Source organism: Phyllobates terribilis, unplaced genomic scaffold (genome assembly GCF_046119375.1).
Source record: "Phyllobates terribilis strain yellow unplaced genomic scaffold, ASM4611937v1 Scaffold_11__3_contigs__length_659146591, whole genome shotgun sequence".
Lineage (NCBI taxonomy): Eukaryota > Metazoa > Chordata > Amphibia > Anura > Dendrobatidae > Phyllobates > Phyllobates terribilis.
Window position 1 is genome coordinate 356,307,461 of NW_027362771.1, and position 22,014 is coordinate 356,329,474.

General features: G+C 41.6%; 1 protein-coding gene across 3 annotated transcripts in view; it reads left to right on the forward strand.

Annotated features, from left to right (window-relative positions):
* Nucleotides 1-496: 496 nt before the first annotated feature.
* SHF (Src homology 2 domain containing F) overlaps nucleotides 497-22,014 on the forward strand; it is a 331,977-nt gene continuing 310,459 nt past the window's right edge. For 2 of the 3 annotated variants that reach the window (XM_073652898.1, XM_073652899.1), the window contains exon 1: nucleotides 497-1,276. In XM_073652898.1, coding sequence (XP_073508999.1) covers nucleotides 563-1,276 — 714 coding nt within the window. In that variant the 5' untranslated portion in view covers nucleotides 497-562. The remainder of the gene's footprint in view (nucleotides 1,277-22,014) is intronic. The other variant, XM_073652896.1, reaches the window with a different exon arrangement.

The window sequence follows — 22,014 nt, forward strand, 5'->3', positions numbered from 1 at the left end:
GAGCTATTGTAGAATTTACTATAGATATTGCTTATGAAATATAAAAAGTGAAATCTTTGGCATTATACTATATATATATTTCTCTGCTGTATCTGTGCATCATGAATCGTGGTATGTGTTAAAGGGGCCCACTGAGACTCTTTCGCCCGGGGCCCACAAAAACCCGGAGCTGGCCGTGGTCATGTGGATGAAAATCGTCTGTTTTCTTTTCTGCATGAATATTGAATGATTTCTCAGACGCTCGTCTGAATTCTGTCTTATTCCTGCAGGTCACCTACCTGTTTTTTATAATCTATAAAAGCTATATTATTATATTATAATTTTAAATAAGTTTAGCTAAAAAATAAAAATGTGATTTAGATAAGTGCCTTATTTCTTCCTTACATCTGAAGTTGTCCCTAACTTCAGCTTCATCCGCTAGTAAGGTGTGAAGGGTTAAAGCCGGTGGAGTTGGGAGGGCGCTCCCCCGCTAGGTGGCGCGGTGAGCTCCTCCTCGCCCGCCCGCCCGCCGTAGTAGTAGTGTGTATGTATATAACGTGGTGTGGACGCGGCTCATTCATTGATGCTATCAGCGGCCGCCCGGTTGGAGCGCTTCTCCCGGCTCTGTCCTCTCATGCTGCTGAGCGGTCACTCCCCGGCTCCTGGCAGCAGCACTACCCCTCCTCAGCCCCTGGACTCCACCAGAAGCGTCCGGGCAGAACCCCCCCGCAGCAGCATCAGTAGCAGAGGGAGCCCCCCATCAGCCTCCAGCACGGGACAGCAATGCGCCGGCAGCATGGCCAAATGGATCAAGGAACACCTGGGCTTCAAAAGCTCCAAGCCGCCCCCTCCTGCCCCTCCTAAGCCGGACTACAGGCAGTGCCAGGCTGGAGGGCACCACCACCACCATCACCACCACTGCACAGTGCCCCAGTTCCCTGTGACCCCGGCAGGACAGCCCGACATCCTGGCCGCATATAAGCTGCAGAAGGACAGGGACTTCGAGGATCCGTACACTACGTCCAGTGCCACAGGTTCCAGCTCTCCCCTAAACTCCTCCGTGGTCCCCACAGCGCCCCCTGCACCCACTGCCCAGTCCCCCTCCTCACCATCCCCCACCCCTGAGGTCAAGTATGTGTCTCCCAAGCACAGGCTCATCAAAGTGGACACTGGGGAGAAGGGGGTCTCCAGTCCCACCAGTAGCTCCAGCCCCAGTAACCCCGGCCAGTCCGCACTCAAGTCTCCTCCTGCTGCTGCATCTGTGGCCCCTCAGCTGGAGGACTGCAAACAGGATAAAGTAAGTGACAGATGTGACAGCTGCTCCACCTCCTCCAAGAGCCAGTGCCAGGCGGGCACTAGAGCTGCTCATGTGTCTTATTCCTTTCACAGTGGGCTCCTAGAGGTGATCTAGTGCATGTGTGATCTTCTACTGGCCAGTGTCCTGGATATGACCACAGGGACCTAGCCATCCAGGTGGATGGGCACGGGGACCCAGTCGTCCAGGTGGATGGGCACGGGGACCCAGTCGTCCAGGTGGATGGGCACGGGGACCCAGTCGTCCAGGTGGATGGGCACGGGGACCTAGTCGTCCAGGTGGATGGGCACGGGGACCTACCTATCCCTTCAGGACTGTCAGAATGCTTAATACATATCTTGGGGAAGCTTAATGATCAATTAAAATAATTGAATACATTGTCCTCAAAGAGATTCCTATCCGCTCGATTAGACGTGGTGACTAATATGGTGACGATAGTGACATCACTGGACGCAGCGTGCCGTCCTGGTCCTGCCTGGGATCTGCTCTTTGTTTTCCTGGACTTGTCATCTCCTGGTTGTAAAGTTTATTGTAGGTTACAGCTCCAGTGTTTTCCTTTGCTTTGAGTTGTATCCTGCGCTGATATCTATTTCTATTTGTTTTATTATTATTACATTGATGATTACTTTGCTAGAATTCTAATCCCTATGTGGCAACGTTCACACAACCCCAATGTGGTCTATGGGTGCACGCATACAAAACAAAAAATGCATCACCCATATAGCATCCAGCTTTTGTGGATACGTTGCACTTCTTTCACATAAACTGTACTTGTCTAGTGTGTGTTACTAGCTGCTGATGTGTACTGAGGACAATGCATGAAAAATCATTTATTTTTTTCTCCTCTTTATACGGTCGTGTAAGTTTAGCCGATCTGTAATCAGATTCCGAAGCAGGATATTCGGGGTAAAAGGCTGTTAAATGTATGCGGGTGTCCATGTAAGGTGGGCACAGTGCTCCAGGATAAAGAATGACTATAGGAGCTGTCACAAGGGGATGGATGGCACTGAATGGTAGGGACTAGGACTGAACCCTTTCACTGCTAGTTTGCGCTCCTCATCTTTTTGGCGTGATGTCATCTATCCACAAAGTGTAATGAAGAAGGCTTTGTGCAGAAGTGACAGTGTGAAGTCTGTATACTCCTCACCTCTAGCTTTATTACAGGAACAAGGAAGGGAGCACTTAAGCTTATCCTCCACCCCCTTCTTTCTTTTTTTTGTCTTTTCTGTACCAGTCTTTTGTCCTTCTCCTCCTCCAGATATTTGCACGCTCTCTTCTTTGTTGAGAAGACTTTATTTGCATGCAGTGATGGGTTTACCAGATGATGTGATATTGTTCTGGATGTCGCCACTGAGACCTTACAGTGCGGAGGGGGCACCCTGCAGCTTGACTGATCTGTGTGGGAGGCGGGTGACAATGTGTGATTTATCCAGGAAGGTGAAGAGATGTCTCCTGGGGGGCTATGTGGAAGTGTCTATGAGCGGAGTGTAATAATGAGCCACGTGAAATCCTACATTACACCTTCCAGTCTGCTGTATCCCACCGCAGAATACGACATCCCAGTGTTATTCCCATATATCCACGTCATTAATTTCAATTGGATCTCGCCATAATTCCCAACTTCAGAAGATCATTTAAGATATAATTATGAATCTAGGGAGCATTGCTGGTAATTCCTTGTTAGATCTACATCCATTAATTAGCCACAAGCGCTAGGACTAAGCTTTATCCAGTATAGTAATATCTCTATTAATACGGGACAGATCCCAGATTCCAGTCCTCACAATTGGGTTCTCGTTCTAATCTATAATGCTGAGACTTGTATCTTCTCAACCTGAAATGGAGCTTTCTATAGGAAATTTTTGCTTTACTCCAGAGGCTTCACTGCCTGAGCGCAGTATGATTTTGGCCATTATCTTATACATTTTACTGATATTCTTACAGTCCTAATCAGATAATGTTATCTAATTATGTACTGTGTATGCATATATAATTTTTTTTTTTTGGCTGGAAATCTCTGCACATGACAACATTCTTCTAATACATTTTTTTTTTAATTTCTGAGTGTAGAATAACATTATAATGTAGGATTAGCATTGTGCCAGTTCCCAACAATCCAATAATTATTGGCATTGCTTGGTGACTCAGTGGTTGGCATTGTTCCCTGGCAGCACTTAGGTTCCAGTCTGACCAAGAGCAACATCTGCACGTAGTTTGTATGTTCTCGCCTTGATTAGGTGGGTTTCCTCACTATGGTATGTGCACACCACGCCATTTCCAGGTGGGCGAACCTGCCAACTTTCTCAAGAAGAGTCTTCAAGAAATGCCATCTATTTTTTAATTTTTGTTCCTTATTGTTTCATGAATGCTATTTCAACAATTTTGACCGCCGACATTTTATTTATTTTTTTGCTCTTTTCAATAGTTTGTCATTTTTTTAAAGGCACTTTTCTCCTTTTTTTTCTATTTTTTTAACTCCATTGAACAATGAAGAAACCATTGGTGGTTTTTGAAGCAAAAACTCTGGTAAAACTCTCCTAATAGATTCACCTGAATATTTGGTTAAAGGGATTGTCCACTACTTTGGACAACCCCTTCTTAATCCATTTGTTTCCCCCTTTGAAATGACACTTACCGTACATTCACCTCCTGTGTCGGTGCTGTTCCAGCGGTGTCTGCACTGTCTCTCCCGGCGATCGAGTCAGTGTGACTTCGCGCGAACCCTGCGGCCAATCAGCGACCACTTGACTCTCCCCACCTTCCAACAAATTGCTTACGTCCAGAGGAAGTGAGCGCTGCTGCTCTCTTCCTCCGGATGTATGTGATACATCCGAAGGTGAGGAGAGTGAAGTGACCATTGATTGGCATTAAGCTTCGCGTGACATCACACTGACTCAATCACTGGAAGAGACAGTGCTGACACTGCTGGAACAGCATCGGCACGGGAGGTGAATGTAAGTGTTATTTCAAAGGGGGAAACATGGATTGAGAAGTGGTTGTCCCAAATAGTGGACAACACCTTTATCTCGCTTCTTTTAACTATTTTGCCCCTTTGAAAACCTAAACCAGTTAAAGGACATTCAAATGAATGAACATAAGAACAGCATGTTGTTTTTTCATTGGAATTCTTCTGTTCGTTCTTTTGAGCATTTATTGCTTTTTCAGGCTGTTTTCAGAGCAGAATCTGCCTGGAAAATAACATTGTGTCCTCATAGTTACTGCAGCAGTATACATGGAGTTCCATGAAATTGGCCCTAGTGTATGTGGCTGATCTAGGGAACTTGTATTACGGGCCCATTGGGGAATGAGAAGGATACAAATGGTGAGAATCTCTATAGAGCGATGCAGAATATTAGAGACATATTGATGGTGGGAAATAAATTATAATAAAGGGGGAAGACAATGTGAATTACCGTTAGCAGGCAATCTGTACTGCATGTCCTGTGGCTTCTGAAAAATGTCTTATAGAATTATACACTACAGTCTTTTTATAAAAAAAAAAAAAAAAAAAAAAAAAAGGTTCCGTTTTTAAAGTTAGTCTGTCAGCCCAAAATTCAGATTAAACCTCTAATACAGGTATGTAGGGGATTTAACCATGGAAATCTATATACTACAGCAATGATGTTATAGGGGTTAAGATGCTAACAAAACCCAAACTATTATATATGCAAATGAGGCTTTGGTGCACCCTGGCGTGGCCAAAGGCTCAATGCACCGCTACAGGAGCCCAACTATGCTCAGGGTCATCACTGGCTGGTGCTCAGTATTGTACTGCAGACAGGAGCCAGCAATGTATAACTGCGGGGGTGCAGAGCCGCTGATGGCGTTCAGGGAGTACTCGCTTAAGCGCTATCAGTCAAGATATGGCAAAATGCTCAGTATGCAAACTGAGAGGGCATATCGAGGCACTGAACCATCGGCCACGATGGGATGCACAGAAGCCCCACTTGCATATTAATTTGACCACAAAAATCTATACTACAGGTGTGTGTGTGTGTGTGTGTGTGTGTGTATATATATGAGTCCTTTACATATCTGTAAAAGTGTTTTAATTAGCATTTTAGGGAAAACAGACTCTCTATAGAGTTGATAAGACTATGTTCACCTCATGTTTATGGCCTGTGTGTGACCTATACACTTGGAAAGGTTTCAAACTTAGGCCCTGTTCACACTGTGCTTCTGCAGTGCAAGGTTTCATCAGAATCCCCATAAAAACATGACTGACGAACTTGCTGATGGAACCATAGGCTACTATGACAAGAATTGAGTTCAAATAAACTTTGTTTTTTTTACTGAAAGGGTCCTTCTTGTTAGGTGAGCACAGAAATGTAGTTTGCTAACCCCTGGATGCACTGCAGAAATACAGTGTGAACAGGGTCTTATATGGAGGCCTCAATCAGATGCTATATAGTTGCATTCGTTGCCCCTTGTGTCCCTAAGGACTGGTATAGTCCTATGGATGCAGTTGGCCTGTACTTTGGGAGCCTATAGCCATGTACACAATATACGGATATCACAAACGTAATTTGCACATAGGCTTTTATCTGATTGATCCCTTTCCAAAATATATACAGTATGTGAGTGAGTAATCTTCTATCTCAGTAATGGGAAAGTCTGTCTTCACCGAATACCAGGAATTGAGAATTTGGAGAATGATCAGTCCTGGTAGAGAAAGAAGCAGATCTCTCTGATAAGATATATTACACAGTTCCTTATTTTCATATGTACTATTGATTTATGTAATAAAACTTATAATGGTTACAAGATGGATGCAGCCATATAGTTGGTTCGTAGGCGTCCGCTTCCCTTTAATTGCAGTGTGCTGATGCATTTTGTTAGTATATACAGTAAGTAGTGACATGTTCTCAGTTTGTATCCACACATATTGCAGTGCCAGGTGCATTGTGTTTGTCATGCTTCTGCCAAACTTGTATCTGATGAAACTAATACCAGATTATTACTTCTCACTAATTGTGTGGTGACATCTGAAATATTTATAAATTCCACCAGGAATAATTACAGCTTTAGTACAAATCCTGGCATGAATGAAGACTACTAATTCAAAGAACTTACAGAATCACATGCATTGGAAACTGACAAATGTCTGGCTTTGTGTTCATCTAGGATCGAGGGGAACGCACCCCATCTGTCCTTCCTTGGGAAGATCCAGGGTTTCAGAGCTAATTTATTTAGAAAATGAGTTTAGCGCTCTGGTCCAAGTCATAATGTCCTCCAGGTAAATGCAAACCTATTGTTATTCATCTTATCCTCCTGAGGAACCGCAACTGGAAGATGAAGTTATTTGACTTGTCTGCATTTTAGTCCCTCTTTTTCTCCCATTTGCGTCTAGAACCATGTGAAATTATTTCATGGCCCTATATCTGTTCCTTATTCAAATATTATAATATGGCGTTTAGCTCTAGATTGAACATACAATGTAAAAAAAGGATTGGAATCAGATCGGTTACATATGCACATACGGTAACTGCTTTCTACAGTGGCGGACACAGACAGAAGAGGGTTCCTGGGCAAGAGCAATATATGGGCCCATTGCAGTCCAGTAGCTCATCATAATGCACAATGCCACCGGATTTGGAGGTGGAAATTGGCCCCTTTATCTATTGGGCCCCTGTGCATCTGCATTTGTTGTACCAATGATATGTCCACCCCACCTTTTGCTTTGATGACTGCTTTGCACACTCTTGGCATTCTCTTGATGAGCTTCAAGAGGTAGTCACTGGAAATGGTCTTCCAACAATCTTGAAGGAGTTCCCAGAGATGCTTAGCACTTGTTGGCCCTTTTGCCTTCACTCTGCGGTCCAGCTCACCCCAAACCATCTCGATTGGGTTCAGGTCTGGTGACTGTGGAGGCCAGGTCATCTGGCGTAGCACCCAGTCACTCTCCTTCTCGGTCAAATAGCCCTTACACAGCCTGGAGGTGTGTTTGGGGTCATTGTCCTGTTGAAAAATAAATGATGGTCCAACTAAACGCAAACCGGATGGAATAGCATGCCGCTGCAAGATGCTGTGGTAGCCATGCTGGTTCAGTATGCCTTCAATTTTGAATAAATCCCAACAGTGTCACCAGCAAAGCACCCACACACCATCACACCTCCTCCTCCATGCTTCACGGTGGGAACCAGGCATGTAGAGTCCATCCGTTCACCTTTTCTGCGTCGCACAAAGACACGGTGGTTGGAACCAAAGATCTCAAATTTGGACTCATCGGACCAAAGCACAGATTTCCACTGGTCTAATGTCCATTCCTTGTGTTCTTTAGCCCAAACAAGTCTCTTCTGCTTGTTGCCTGTCCTTAGCAGTGGTTTCCTAGCAGCTATTTTACCATGAAGGCCTGCTGCACAAAGTCTCCTCTTAACAGTTGTTGAAGAGATGTGTCTGCTGCTAGAACTCTGTGTGGCATTGACCTGGTCTCTAATCTGAGCTGCTGTTAACCTGCGATTTCTGAGGCTGGTGACTCGGATAAACTTATCCTCAGAAGCAGAGGTGACTCTTGGTCTTCCTTTCCTGGGGCGGTCCTCATGTGAGCCAGTTTCTTTGTAGCGCTTGATGGTTTTTGCAACTGCACTTGGGGACACTTTCAAAGTTTGCCCAATTTTTCGCACTGACTGACCTTCATTTCTTAAAGTAATGATGGCCACTCGTTTTTCTTTACTTAGCTGCTTTTTTTCTTGCCATAATACAAATTCTAACAATCTATTCAGTAGGACTATCAGCTGTGTATCCACCTGACTTCTGCACAACACAACTGATTGTCCCAACCCCATTTATAAGGCAAGAAATCTCACTTATTAAACCTGACAGGGCACACCTGTGAAGTGAAAACCATTTCCGGTGACTACCTCTTGAAGCTCATCAAGAGAATGCCAAGAGTGTGCAAAGCAGTCATCAAAGCAAAAGGTGGCTACTTTGAAGAACCTAGAATATAAGACATATTTTCAGTTGTTTCACACTTTTCTGTTAAGTATATAATTCCACATGTGTTAATTCATAGTTTTGATGCCTTCAGTGTGAATGTACAATTTTCATAGTAATGAAAATACAGAAAAATCATTAAATGAGAAGGTGTGTCCAAACTTTTGGTCTGTACTGTACAAGGTTTGAACATCAGTGTATTCATTTGAGACAACCTAATTTGTAGTGTCGGGAAAGTTTTGAGAATAAAACTCATTCCTCATCCCAACGATTGTTCTTTAATGTTCAGTCATTGCCTTCTCTCTGGGATACTACCCCCTCTCTGGTGGCGCTGCTCTTTATCACCTCTATAGTACAGCAGTTTGTCTGATGAAGGTATCTGTGTGAGGCCCCAACGTTGCTTTATTTTGGCTTGCTATTGCTAAAGAAATCATATATTCTAGGTTCAAGAGTACCAGATTCTATTTTACTTGGATATAAAGAGAGGTATCCTATCTGAGCACCTTCTACAGTGGAGTGTATCCATACCTACTGTGGACATACCAATAATGTTTCATACTTGTAGTCACCCTTTTCAGATATTCCTTGACGGGTCAGAGCAGTTTTGGTACTGTAACGGGGACCTACACAATATTGGGCTGCTGATTTTTAAAGGAAATCTGTCAGCACAGAATGGCTGTTCAAACAAAGTACAAGCGATCAGTGCATCATGGAGTGGCCAAACAGTTAAGTGCACCTTCCACCTACTTGTTTTCCATCTATCTCTGACTTTCTCTGGCTCTATGAAGCCAAAACTGTCAAAGAAGGAGGGGGAGTGGAGATTGAGGTTGTCCATTACTATATAGAATGCCCCTGTCGATTTAAAAGGTGGAAATAAGATTTGCAAATACCTCCCTTGGTCATTGTTGCCTGTGAGCAGCGCTATTGCTGACCGCCCACAGGCATCACTTGACCCCAGGCTGCAGCCGGCTCTGACATCCGCTGATGTCACGTTCCGGTTGCAGCCTGGCGTGACCCAGTTATGAAAGTAATAATTTTTATTTCTATAGCGCCAACATATTCCACAGCACTTTACATTTTAGACGGGACTTGTACAGACAATAAAGACATTACAAAATAACACAACTCAACAGATACCAAAAGGAGTGAGGGCCCCTGCTCGCAAACTTACAATCTATGAGCAAAGAGGAGAGAGACGTAAAGGGTAAAAAGTGCTTGTACTAGTCACATGCTGCATCATTCGGTCACCAGCCAGACACGTACAGACACAGAGGGCTATTAAGTGCATGGAGGGTGTGTGAACAGATTCCACGAGGGTCTTGATTTTGAAGGAAATTTTATATGGGGATAGTTAGAAAGGTGAGGTGATAGGTAAGTCCAAAGAAATGCGTTTTTAGGCCATGCTTAAAACTGTGGGAATTAATTGAGTTGTCCTAAATAGTGCATTCCAAAGGATTGGCGCAACAGCCGAGAAGTCTTTGAGGTGGGAGGTTCGGATTATTGAGGATGTTAGTCTTGGGTCATTTTCAGAATGGAGGGGACGGGTAAAGTGGTATTCTGAGATGAGGTAGGAGATGTAGGGTGGTGCTGAACCGTGGAGCGCTTTGTTTGTGAGAACGCTCGTTGTTCAGGTGAAATCATTTTTTTCCCAAAAAATCATTGTTCTCAGCGGTATGCCACCCTATGTAAACAGGACTTGCGCGGCCAAGAGCCAGGTCTTAGTGGTTTCAGTCAGGATACGAGAGTCATATCGGATAGAAGGACTTTGTTGGTCTACACAACCCCTTTCTAAATGACATCTGCATGATAAGAGATGTAGATGAAAATGTAGAGAGATCTTAGATTAATGAGTAATATGAATAACATTAGTGCCACTAAGGAATATAAGTCAGGTGAGTGATTAATTTGGAGTTCATACAACCACATGGATGCGACAATATCAAGTTCCTACCTACTTAGCTCTGGCTTCTAGATGTCTGGTGGACTATATGGCTGCAAGGTAGGATGAATCTCTTTGTGTAAACAGCAGTTATTGTCCAAATTGAGGAGCGCCCTGGTCAGCAGTGCTCACTAAGTAGAAAGTAACTTGTGCGTTCCACAAACGGTTTCTGGGAGGCGGGACCAGGTGATGCTACGGTTCAGACCATGGACCAAATTTCTTCCTACGCATTTAAGTAAGCTCAGTTTTCTTCTTCGGGGATGGCTATGGTCCATATACTTCTTTTATCTATCGAGGCTCCTTTAACCCTCTGCTTGCTAATATTTATTTAAAGGCAATCTGTTCAATTTCATTGTTCAGGCCCTTCTGTGCCAAGGTCTGATCTCTACCACATCAATCTCTTTTCTCAATCTTTTTACTTCAGAATAATAAACCATAAAATTGTTCTCCATGTTTGCTTACATAATGTCAAGGGAAAAGATGTCCCTCAAACGCATTGTTTATATTATGCTTTTGTAGTAAAATTCGGAGTGCACACACTTGATTTTCTTGAGGTGCTAATGGAATGGGTGTGGGATCCCAGAATATTAGACAAAATATTCTCTGCACACTCCTTTCATGCAAGAATGTAGAAGTTTATTCCAGGGGTACAATCAGGATTTGTTAATTAGGGAACGCTTATGGGGTGCTTGGCACACATGGCGCTGCATAATGCCATATAAGACATTCTCTTACTCTTGTGGTTTCTTTCCAGTGACCGTTTGAGAAAAACTGTATAGTCCGAAGCGTCACCTTCATGGTCGCAACCAAGAAGAACCGTTTAAATTTCCAAATCCTGATTGTACCACGGGAATGAACTTCTACACTTTTGCATGAAATGTGTAAAGTGAATAGTTCATCTTATATTGCGCTATTGTTCACCTGTCCTTTTTAGATAGGTGTTGTTTCGTTTTCCCTATGAAATATTTATTGCAGGGACATTTTCTTTTATGATAAGAGAGTTGTATTTTTTTGGGGGGGGTCTCATCTTTTGTTAGCAGAGTAGAGAGCTGAAGCTTAGAGAAGCTTTCCCTCTGGAGAAATTGGTTCTTCCATGCATTGCACAGATGTCCCACCAACAGCTGAGAAGCTAAGCTGCTGAGATACTTCACAATCAACTCCTCATCGGGGGCCAGTTATGTTGTAAGTGGCAGACAACTCCTGTAAACTGATGGCTAGTAAGAAAACTACTGCACTTGGACGAATCACAAATGGGTCCAATATAGAACCTGAAGCAACGCTTTCATGCCCTGCTGGGGAATACTTCATCTGGTGGAGGAGCTTGTGGATTCTTTGTGGCGGTAATCCCTTCCACAGCCCAATTAAACGCCTTCCGTTACATAAGTTGCCTTTCCTCATATTTTAGAAGTTATAAAGTAAGACTTTAAAACAGCTAGTATAAACTCTTACGGGTTATTGAGCGTGGTGACATACAGTGCTAAAAAAAACAAACAAACCATAAACCATTTTTTTTATAAATTGAATATTCAAAAAAAGCATATTGTGAAAAAATATCACATCCAGTCTGAATTATTTACCATAGACCTAATAATTTTAACTCTTGAGTGATTATTTTTTTTTTTAATTTACATTACTGGATAACCTTTCTGCTGCCAGTTAGGTCATCACTGTCTAGAATCACAAGCCTTGAGATTAAGTGGATGTATAACCCATTTGGATTTTTCAGAATTCTTTAACAAAAAAAAAAACCCTCGCCAAAATTGCTTTACAGTCAGAAAAGGGTTTGCCTTCTTATTGCTACCAGCCTGAAATGATTGCTTCTTAAAATTCCTCCCATTTATAAAGGCAGGCTTTGCAGGTTTTTTTTAAATCAATTTTCACCTTTTTTGGCTTTTCCCTATATAACATTTTGCTATGCTGATATATTCCACTGCAGTAGAGGTATATACAGTATAGATATATACCGTGTGTATATAAGATGTACATTATTTTTTTGTTTTATTTTGCTCAAATACTGCTTATTAAGGTCCTAAAACCAGTACTACACTTCATGTATTAAAACTAGTTAGTAAAACACTATCAGTCAACCAATTCGTTTCTGGAAATTAGAAGTTAGTAGTTATCCACAGCCGCCAACCGGATCCCTTTTAAGCATTTTCTCTACTCTACTTTTTTATGCATGAGGCCCGTAATGTCAGGAGAGCTGTTATATTAGCAGTGTTTCCTTTGATATACTGTAGGTAGCGGTTTTCATAGGTTTTATTTCTCTGGAGAATAGCTAAGAATGTGGAAGTCCGTTTCAGAGTTTTAAGAAATATATGAAATGTCACCTTTCTTAATTTCATAGAAAACCTATATTTCACCTATGAACGCTCTATTGATTTGGCAGTGTACTCCATACAGTACACCGGAATCCTTTCCTAAGCTCAGAAGGGGTTACATTTAACTTGTTAGAAGGACCAGTCATGGAAGTTTCATTTAATAATTGGATGTACCTTGTCATAATGTTACCATTTTAAATCTTTTTATTTTTTATAGTATCCATAGATAATAAAGAGTTGTATAAAAGTACTCCACCGTGATTCCGATCATGCACGTGAGTTGTGTGATGACTACATTATGGAACAGTTACTAATAAATCTCAAGGAAATATTCTATGAATTTTAACCTCATGTGAGCAGCCGAAACAAATCAGAAACTATGATGGAAATACCTAATACATGTACAATTTTCTGGTCACTGATCTTGTTACAAATACATAATGTATATTGTGTGTACCAATTGCATGAACTTCTATGGTGACCTGTTAATAATGGCCCATTCCAGGGGTCGGTGGGGTTCAGTGATTTGATCACCGTCTTACAAAATCATGGTAGACAAAAAAACCTTAAACTAATGCTGGTGATATTTGGTGATTACAAGAATAACATTTTTATTTTATTTGTAATATTCAGTAATTGATATTGTAAAGATTAAAGGCAATTAACTGGGAACTGCATTAAATACTTAATGATTGCAGAAAAACTGGATCTGACTTGGAATTTGTCTAATGTGTGTGTATATATAACACACCTCTAAGTCTGATGTGTATTATCATCCCTTACTATCTTAATCAATGTTCTAGATTGCATCATGTGATATCATCCATTACGCACACTGTGCGTCAGCAAACTGTGATTAATGAATACATGAATTCCATTATTGCCATATATATAAAAAAGTGAGGTACTTACGGTAACATTTTTTTTCTTGTAGTGTAAAAGCCATCCAACGTGACAGTGACCCCCATATGGATGGTTCCAAGCGCTAAAACTTTCCTCTCTGTGTCCAGCCAGGCATCAAATGAAATAGGAAAGAGTTAGGAACCAGGCTATGCTCATAATGAAACCATATTTAGATTGTAGATCTGGTGGATTGGGGTCACCATGTTCACATGTACAAATCTATGCCTAAGCATCCCTATACACAACAATCTGTGATGCACTGTATTCTGACACCTTTTTTTATCCTAGCCAGCATTGCCTCTTTCAGCAGTTTCTTACAGTAGCTCTTCTATGTGATATGACCAGACTGGCTCCCCTTTGTATGCCTCATTCATCATTGAGCCTTGGTTCACTGGTTTTCCTCATGTAGAACATTCTTAATGTGTACTAACCATAGCATGCTGGGAACATCCCACTAGACTTTTTTTCATTTTGGCGATTCTTTATCCTAGTAGTCTAGCCATTCTATTAGGCCCTTGTCCAAGTTTTTAAATCCTTCTGGTTACCCATATTTTTTTGTTCCTGCTTCCATCATAACAACTTCAAGAATTAACTCTTCATGTACTGAATAATACATCCCATCTGTCACAATTCTGTTGTCATATTACCCGGGGAAAGGGGTTCTTTCCCTGTCCCTAATGCTAGGGGTGTCTCAGCTATCCCTGCACCCCAGATTACTTCTGATGGTGAAGATGCTGGGGCCATGTACCCTGCTGAACTCCTGAATTAGCCCTATATCCCTATATGTTTCCCTCCCCCACCCAGGGAAGTGTGGAGGAATAGTGTATGTATATACACAAACCAGACAAACAAGGAATGAAAATACCAAATCATACACATATGCACTCACAGAGAGGAACACTTTGGAGAAAAGGAAGGGAAACTAAATAGGAGAGGATGAGGATTTGCACACAGCCAAAACACGAAGCAACAGTCAAAGATAAACACTCCAAACGCTTCTACCAACAATCCACTCCTCCACTCCTCACCAAGCAGTACAAGACTTAACACTGGCAATCCAGATTGCCAGAGGCAGTAGATATAGGAGAGGGGAGTGGCCAATACTGAACAGCTGAAATCATCCCAGCTGAGAAACTTCAGAGACTCCAAGCTGAACAGATTAACCCCTGCAATGCTAACAAAAATCTGCACCGTTTAATATGAAGAAGTGCTTCTGATCAGTGCAGAAGTACATGAAATCAGATGCTGCAGTCTTATTGCCTCTCTCCGTCATGGTAAACCGTGACACCATCTTAGTCATGTAGCATTATCACAATATGTCCTGTTATTCCCTTCATCTGAGAGTGGTTTTACTGTTACGGCAGATTGGTATATGTATACTACAACTCTCCCTTTAGAATTAATTATGACCCAGTCCTGTTATAGACACAACAAATATTAATATATATTTTGTGTGTTTTACATATTTTTTGCCATATTTGAAGTTATGTTGAGAGCAAATTGACAATGAAAAGAGGGCAAAAAAGGAAATTGCATATACCTCAGTGGCTATTTTGCTTTCCTCTATATAATCAGGAGAATAAGTTCATCCAGAGCAGTGTTTCCCAAACTGCAGTTCTCCGGTCCCTCAACAGATCATGTTTTCAGGATTTCCTTAGTATTGAATAGGTGATGGAATTATTATCAAGGCATCCGAAATTGCCAGAGACTCTTTTTGCCTGTGTAATACTAAGGTGGTCCTGAAAATATGAACTGTTGGGGGCCCTGAGGACTGGAGTTTTGAAATCACTGATCTAGAGCCATGTATGTAGTTTTCAATAGTGTTTTATAAATGTTTACTATGTCGCTAGGCTCGGTTTGGCATCATAGGATCACTCATTACAGAATTCACATTTGATGAAGGATCTAATTTCCTCTGTATGTAAGGGCTTCTCAAATCTTACTGACTTACAATGGGTCCATCAGGCATAGACCAAAAAGTAAGTCCAGATGAACATATTTATGGGTCCTGTGCACAACGGAATGCACATTGACTTGCATTAGTCAGTGTGCTGTCAGTTCTAATGCATGTGAAGTTTCTCGTTGTCTGCGTCTACAATAAATGCAACGTACGCTAATCTTGTCTATTTTTAAAAGGGAATCTGTCAATAGGATCCACACTCCTAAGCCGCCTTTATAAATATGCTGGTCAAAGGAAGCTGAGTAAAGCGATACCTTGATAGCAGAGATCCGATCTCTTGTTCCAGAGAAATAACACTTTTTTTTTTTTCTTTTTTTAAATGAGCTGTTAAGATCTATGGGCCGGACATGGATCTCCCAGAGAATCTGCCTCCAGAGCTTATTTTAAGTGAAAAGGGGTGTTACCAATGTGAACCAATTAATGACTGATACTTTGCTCACTTGCTTTGCTTTCAGCTCTAGAGCTGTGTGTCGGCATAACACAGGACAGCAGAGCTAACATTATAATGAGACAAAATTCACTTTAGTTATACTATTTATAATGTTATATAACTACATATTTGCACTGCAGGTGTTCTCTCCTCTCGCAGTGCTTCAAAAATTTAAACTTTAGCACTTTTCAAAGTTTTAAATTTTTATGTCCTTTAATTATATCACACTAAATAGTTAATCTATAACATTTACCACATGTCTACTTCACATCAGCATCATTATTTATTTATTTATTTTTTGCTTGAATCGTTAAAAGTTTATCAGTAATTTCTCATTTTTCAAACAAAATTTACAAACCAATTTTTTTGGTGACCAGATCCAATTTTAAGTGACTTTGAGGGGCCTACATGATAGAAAATACTTAAAAGTGACACCATTTTAAAAACTACACCCCTCAAAATTCTCAAAGCCACATTCAAGAAGTTTATTCGCTCTTTTGGGGCTTCACAGGAAATTAAAGCATTGTGGAAGGAAAAGAATGAAAATGTTACTTTTTCTCACAAAATGTTGCCTTAGCCCCAAATTTTACAATTTCAAAAGGTTAACAAGAGAAAATGGAACTTACAATTTGTTGTGCAGTTTCTCCTGAGTACAACAATATCCCATATGTGGTGCAGGGCTCGTTTGCTGAGCCCATGATGAGCATAAACAGTGGAAACTCCCCACAGGTGACTCCATTTTGGAAATTACACCCCTCAATGTATCTAGAGGTGTGGTGAACACCTTGAACCCACTGGTGCATCACAGAATTTTATAAGGTTGAGCCATGAAAATAAGAAAAATTTTACCCGTAAAAATGTTGCTTTAGCCCCATATTTTTGCCTTTCACAAGGGTAACAGGAGAAAATGGACCCTAAAATCTGTTGTGCAATTTCTCCTGAGTACCCGATATGTGGTGGAAGACTACTGTTGAGGCACACTGCAGGGCTCAGAAGGGAAGGAGCGGCAATTGAATTCTATATTGCAGATGCCATGTCACATTTGAATAGCCCATGACATACCAGAACAGCAAAAACACCCACAAGTAATAATAATAATAATTTTTATTTATATAGTGCAAACCTATTCCGCAGCACTTTCCCCTTTTTGGAAACTACCCTTCTCGAGGAATTCATGTAAGGGTCTAGTGAGTATTTTTAACACTCAGATGATTCACAGAATTGTATAACATTGGGTTGAGTCATTGGAAAATTACCATTTTTCTCCACTAAAATGTTTCTTTTGTCCCAAGTTTTCAAATGGGATAATAAAAGAAAATGGACCTTATTTATTTTCCTCACGTATATAGCGCCATTAATTCCACAGCGCTTTACAGACATTATGGGCACCGTCCCCATTGGGGCTCACAATCTACATTCCCTATCACTATGTCTTTGGAGTGTGGGAGGAAACCTGAGAACCCAGAGGAAACCCACGCAAACATGGGGAGAACATACAAGATCCTTGCTGATGCCCTTGGTGGGATTTGAACCCAGGACCCCAGCACTGCAAGGCTGCAGTGCTAACCACTGAGCCACCGTGCAGCCCTACCTTACAATTTGTTACACAATTTCTCAGGAGTATGCCAATACCCCATGTGGTCAAAAACTACTTTTGAGGCACAGTGCAAAGCTCAGTGGAGAAGAAGCTCCATATTGAAATTGAGATTTTGCTGTAATGGTTTGAGGGTGCCATGTCACATTGGCAGAGGCCCTGTGGTGTCAGACCAGCAGAACCCCTCTGTAAGTGACCCCATTTTACAAACTACACATCTCAATGAATTAAAAAGAAATGTAAAAAACCTTTTTCATGTCCTTAAAATATTGCAGTGTTGTGATCATGTGGATGCTGGACAGACTATGGCAATTTGAAGCGCAGCTAGCTTGAAACGGCCGTCGTCCGTCCAGCATCCACATGATCACGCCACTGCAATGTTTTAAGGACATGATATAAAGGTTTTTATTCTTTTTTCCATGGACTATAAGTTTTCTATATTTCTGCTGACAGTCATGCTTGTTTGAAATGGTACCATTTTCGGGCAAATAAGATTTTTGATCACCTTCTATTCTGATATTTTTGGAGGCAAAATGAACAAAAACCAGCAATTCAGGAATTATTTATTTATTTTTTGATGCTGTTCACCGTATGGTAAAAGTGATAAGGCGGCTTTATTGTTCGTTTACAGTGATAACAGATTTATATAATTTTTATTCATTTTTTTTTTTTTGTTTTGCCGTTTTTATACAATAAAAACTATTTTATAGAAAGAGCTGTATGTGTTTTTTTTTTTACGGGACAAGATGACGTTTTCAGCTATATCATTTATATTCCTCTTCAACTTTTTGATCACGTTTTATTCCACTTTTTGTTTGGCCATATGATGTAAAAGCATAGTTTTTTTTTTTTTTTTTTTTTACAGGTTTATATTTTTTTTACGGTGTTCACTGAAGTAACCCCTTCGGTGCGACAGTTTTTATAGGTCAGGTCGTTCTGGACAAGGCGATGCCAAATATGTGTAGGTTTTTTTTTTGTGGTTTTACACAAATGTACCCATTTATTGGTTTATTTTTATTTTTTTGCGATATTTATTTTTGCAATTTTTTTTTTTTATTTTTATTTTTTTACTTCGTCCCTCTATGGGACCTGATCGCTGATATAATGCATTGCAGTGCATTATACCTGTCATTATTAGACAAAGTTCAGACATTCAGTATTTAGTCAGTATTTTACATCAGTATTTGTAAGCCAAAACCAGGAGTGGGTGATAAATACAGAAGTGGTGACGTGTTTCTATTATACTTTTCCTCTGATTGTTCCACTCCGGATTGTGACTTACAAACACTGATCTGAAATACTGAAGGAGTGAACGTGATCTAACACTGACAGAATCCTCTTAGACCATGCTCCTGGTCGACCCGGAGGTCATCATGATGACCTTGGGTTTCCATGACCATGATGGGCCCTCGCAATGACATCTCAGGGGGCGCCGTTTGGATGGGAGAGAGAGCCAGGGGAGGTGTGGGCTCCACTCCTGGCAGTGACAGTTGGGTCTCGGCTGTCAAGTAAGCCTAGCTCCCGGTGGCATATGTAACCAAACGTCAGACGTCGGGAACCCCTATCCGACCATGAAGTATGAGTATGTCAAAGGTTGTGAAGTGGTTAACGTCAAATAAGCTCCGGAGGCAGTTTCTTATGCAGATCAGTGTCCGGCCCATAGATCTGAACAACTGATTTACCTATGAGAAAAACTTGGATTTCTCTGGAATAAGTTGTCGGATCGCAGATATCAAGATATCATTTTATTCAACTCTCTATGACCAGCGTGTACATATAGACGGCTTATGAGGGATGATCCTACTGACAGATTCTCTTTAAATGAGTTGTCTGGATAAAACAAGTTATCACCAGTCAGTAGGATACGCGATCACGTGCTGATCGATGGGTTTCTCACTGTTGGGTCATGTACCTATTGGCAGATCGGGAAACTCTTATCCCTGTTGCAAAGTGGTGTGGTAGATCAGATGCCCGACCGCCTCTCCATTCATTCTCTGTGGGGCGGCTGGACGTAGCTGACTCAAGTGCTCGTTAGCCTCATAGGGAATGAGTCTCCTCTTTTCCAGACTCTGGTACCATCCGCACATTGAATCGCTTAATATCCGCATGTGCACATGTGTATCATGCGGCTATTATGCTATTCAATGCAAGTCCATGGCGGCAATTATGCCGCGTTTCCGCAAAAATAATGGACATGCTGTGGATTTTTCCGCAATGATAAACCGCAGCGGAAATTTCCACAGCATGTGCGGATTATCATTGGGGACTATGGGACACGTATTACCAAGCATTTTCGCTGTGGAAATTCCACAGTAAAAACACTTGAAAAACACAGTGGGCACGCAGCCTAAGAGGGATAAAAGTTCCTGCTCTGCTGATCAGTGTGGGGCCCAGTGTTTGAACACTCACCAATTAACAAATTATCACCTATCCTGTGGATAGATAACTTGTTTTAACTGGACAAGCCCTTTAACATACTGTAGAGAAACACTAAATACAGAGGTAAACCTTCTGACAGTGTAATGTTTATTTTCCAGATCCAAGAAAAATAAAAACACTGCATGTAAAACAAAATATCTTCTATGCAACGTTTCGGGTCAAAGTACTCTTCATCAGGTGTATTATTGTGTAGGGCAAGAGTGTATGAAGGTAGTCCAAAGGGGTTGAAAAATGTCCCCTATGTCATGGACCTAACTGAGGCATGACAGAGGCAGTACTAGTTTTAATAACACAAGGAGTAAAGAACTTTGCATTTCCGCCTTAAAAATTTCAAATATGGGACTTTCAGTTGACAATGGATCTACAGAATGTCTTAGTCTGGATCTATCCTATATATATAATATATATATATATATATATATATATATATATATATATATATATATATATATATATATATATATATATATATATATATATATATATATATATATATATATATATATATATTTAGACTTCTTTGGGGTGACTGTTTAACCATCTATCCATAGCTTTTTAATGGAAGATGTGTTACAAAAGCCTAAATGTACATACATCCTATGGTCACCTTACTAAGACTGTCACATTACCCTTGTATGAAGTTGGCCTTCCCTACCGTGAAACGTGGTTCACCAGACCAAGGTACTTGTATTTGCTTAAGTGTCCAACACTATTGAAAAGAATCACACGTGGGTTATTATTAACATTATATCTTCTAACGTACACCAAAGCCGTCAGAATTAAACTCTTCATTGCTGAAGAGACCCACAGAGCTGTAGTAATGAACTCCTTTATTGCTAAAGAGACACGCAGAGCCATTTTAATTAATCCCTCCACTGTTGTGCGATTTGCATACCCACAGAATTAAATGGCTCTTCACAGCTGGAGGGAAACCTGCAACTTTGTTACCATTTTCCTCTGTTGCTGGTGGGACCTGCAGAGCTGTCTGACTGCTCTACTGTCAGATAACATCACCCATTAACCACCTGCACGATTTGTAACGTTTAAGTGCTCCAGGGAAGCTGCGGATTGTTTTAAAGCTGCAGGCACATTATGAAACCACCTTGATTTCTCAACTGATATTTCATAGGCATGTTAATCCTTGTCCAATAATCCTCTTTGGAGCAAAATCTAAGACTGCAGAAATGTTAGGTGGTGCAAGAATCATTGGCAAATATAGATTTGACCTTTTTTATTGTAGAAGATTGGATGAGGAAGTAGAAAGTTGACAATTTAAAGTGCTTTTCATTTCTCATTTTAAACATTATGCTCATATATGTGCATATTAAGTGGCCTGTGTTCTCAGATACTTTGACGGCTGATTCCTTCTAGGGCATAAGGCTGATACCATTATGGAGTATAGCAGATTCTACCTAGGTTTTTACCTGACACAGCACTACTCTAATTTACTGGTTGTCTCATCTATCTAGATAATTGTCTTATCCCGTCTGTCTGTCCAGGAAATCCCGCGTCGCTGATTGGTCCGGCCGCGGCCAATCAGCGACGCGGCATTTCAGAAAAACATGGCGGCCGTTAGCGGCTCATCTGCCGCACGGAGGTCAGCGGCGATGCAGCCGGAAGATGCAGTCGGCTGCTCGCAGCATAAGTCCCCCAACCGGAGGCCCCGCTGACCTCCATGCGGCTACCGTCGGGAGATCAGCGGCTACGGCCGCTTATCTCCCGACGGCAAGTGTGACGCCCCTCCCCTCTCCTCCTCTCCCCTCCTCTCTCCTCCTGTCCCTCCCCCCGCTCGCTCAGGACCCCGGCACCATACTCACCCCTCCCCGTGCCTGCGCAGCAGCTCCTGTGTCTTCCGCTGCTGCTCTGTGACGTCAGGTCAGAGAGTGCTGTGACGTCTTTACACTGCGCTCTCTCCTGACCGCTCACAGCGCAGAGTGGGAAGATGCCGGCTACACTGGAGTCCAGAAGTAAGGTGAGTATTGGATTTTTTTTTTTTTTTTTTTATTGTATGGGGGCATAGGGCATTAAATGGTGGGGTGGGGGTGTGTCACATTGTGGAGGGGCCATTATAAGTGAGGGGGGATGTGACATCCTGCATGGGGAACTATGGGGGGATGTGACATCCTGCATGGGGTATTATATAGGGGGGATGTGACTTCCTGCATGGGGCATTATATGGGGGGGGGGAGTGACATCCTGCA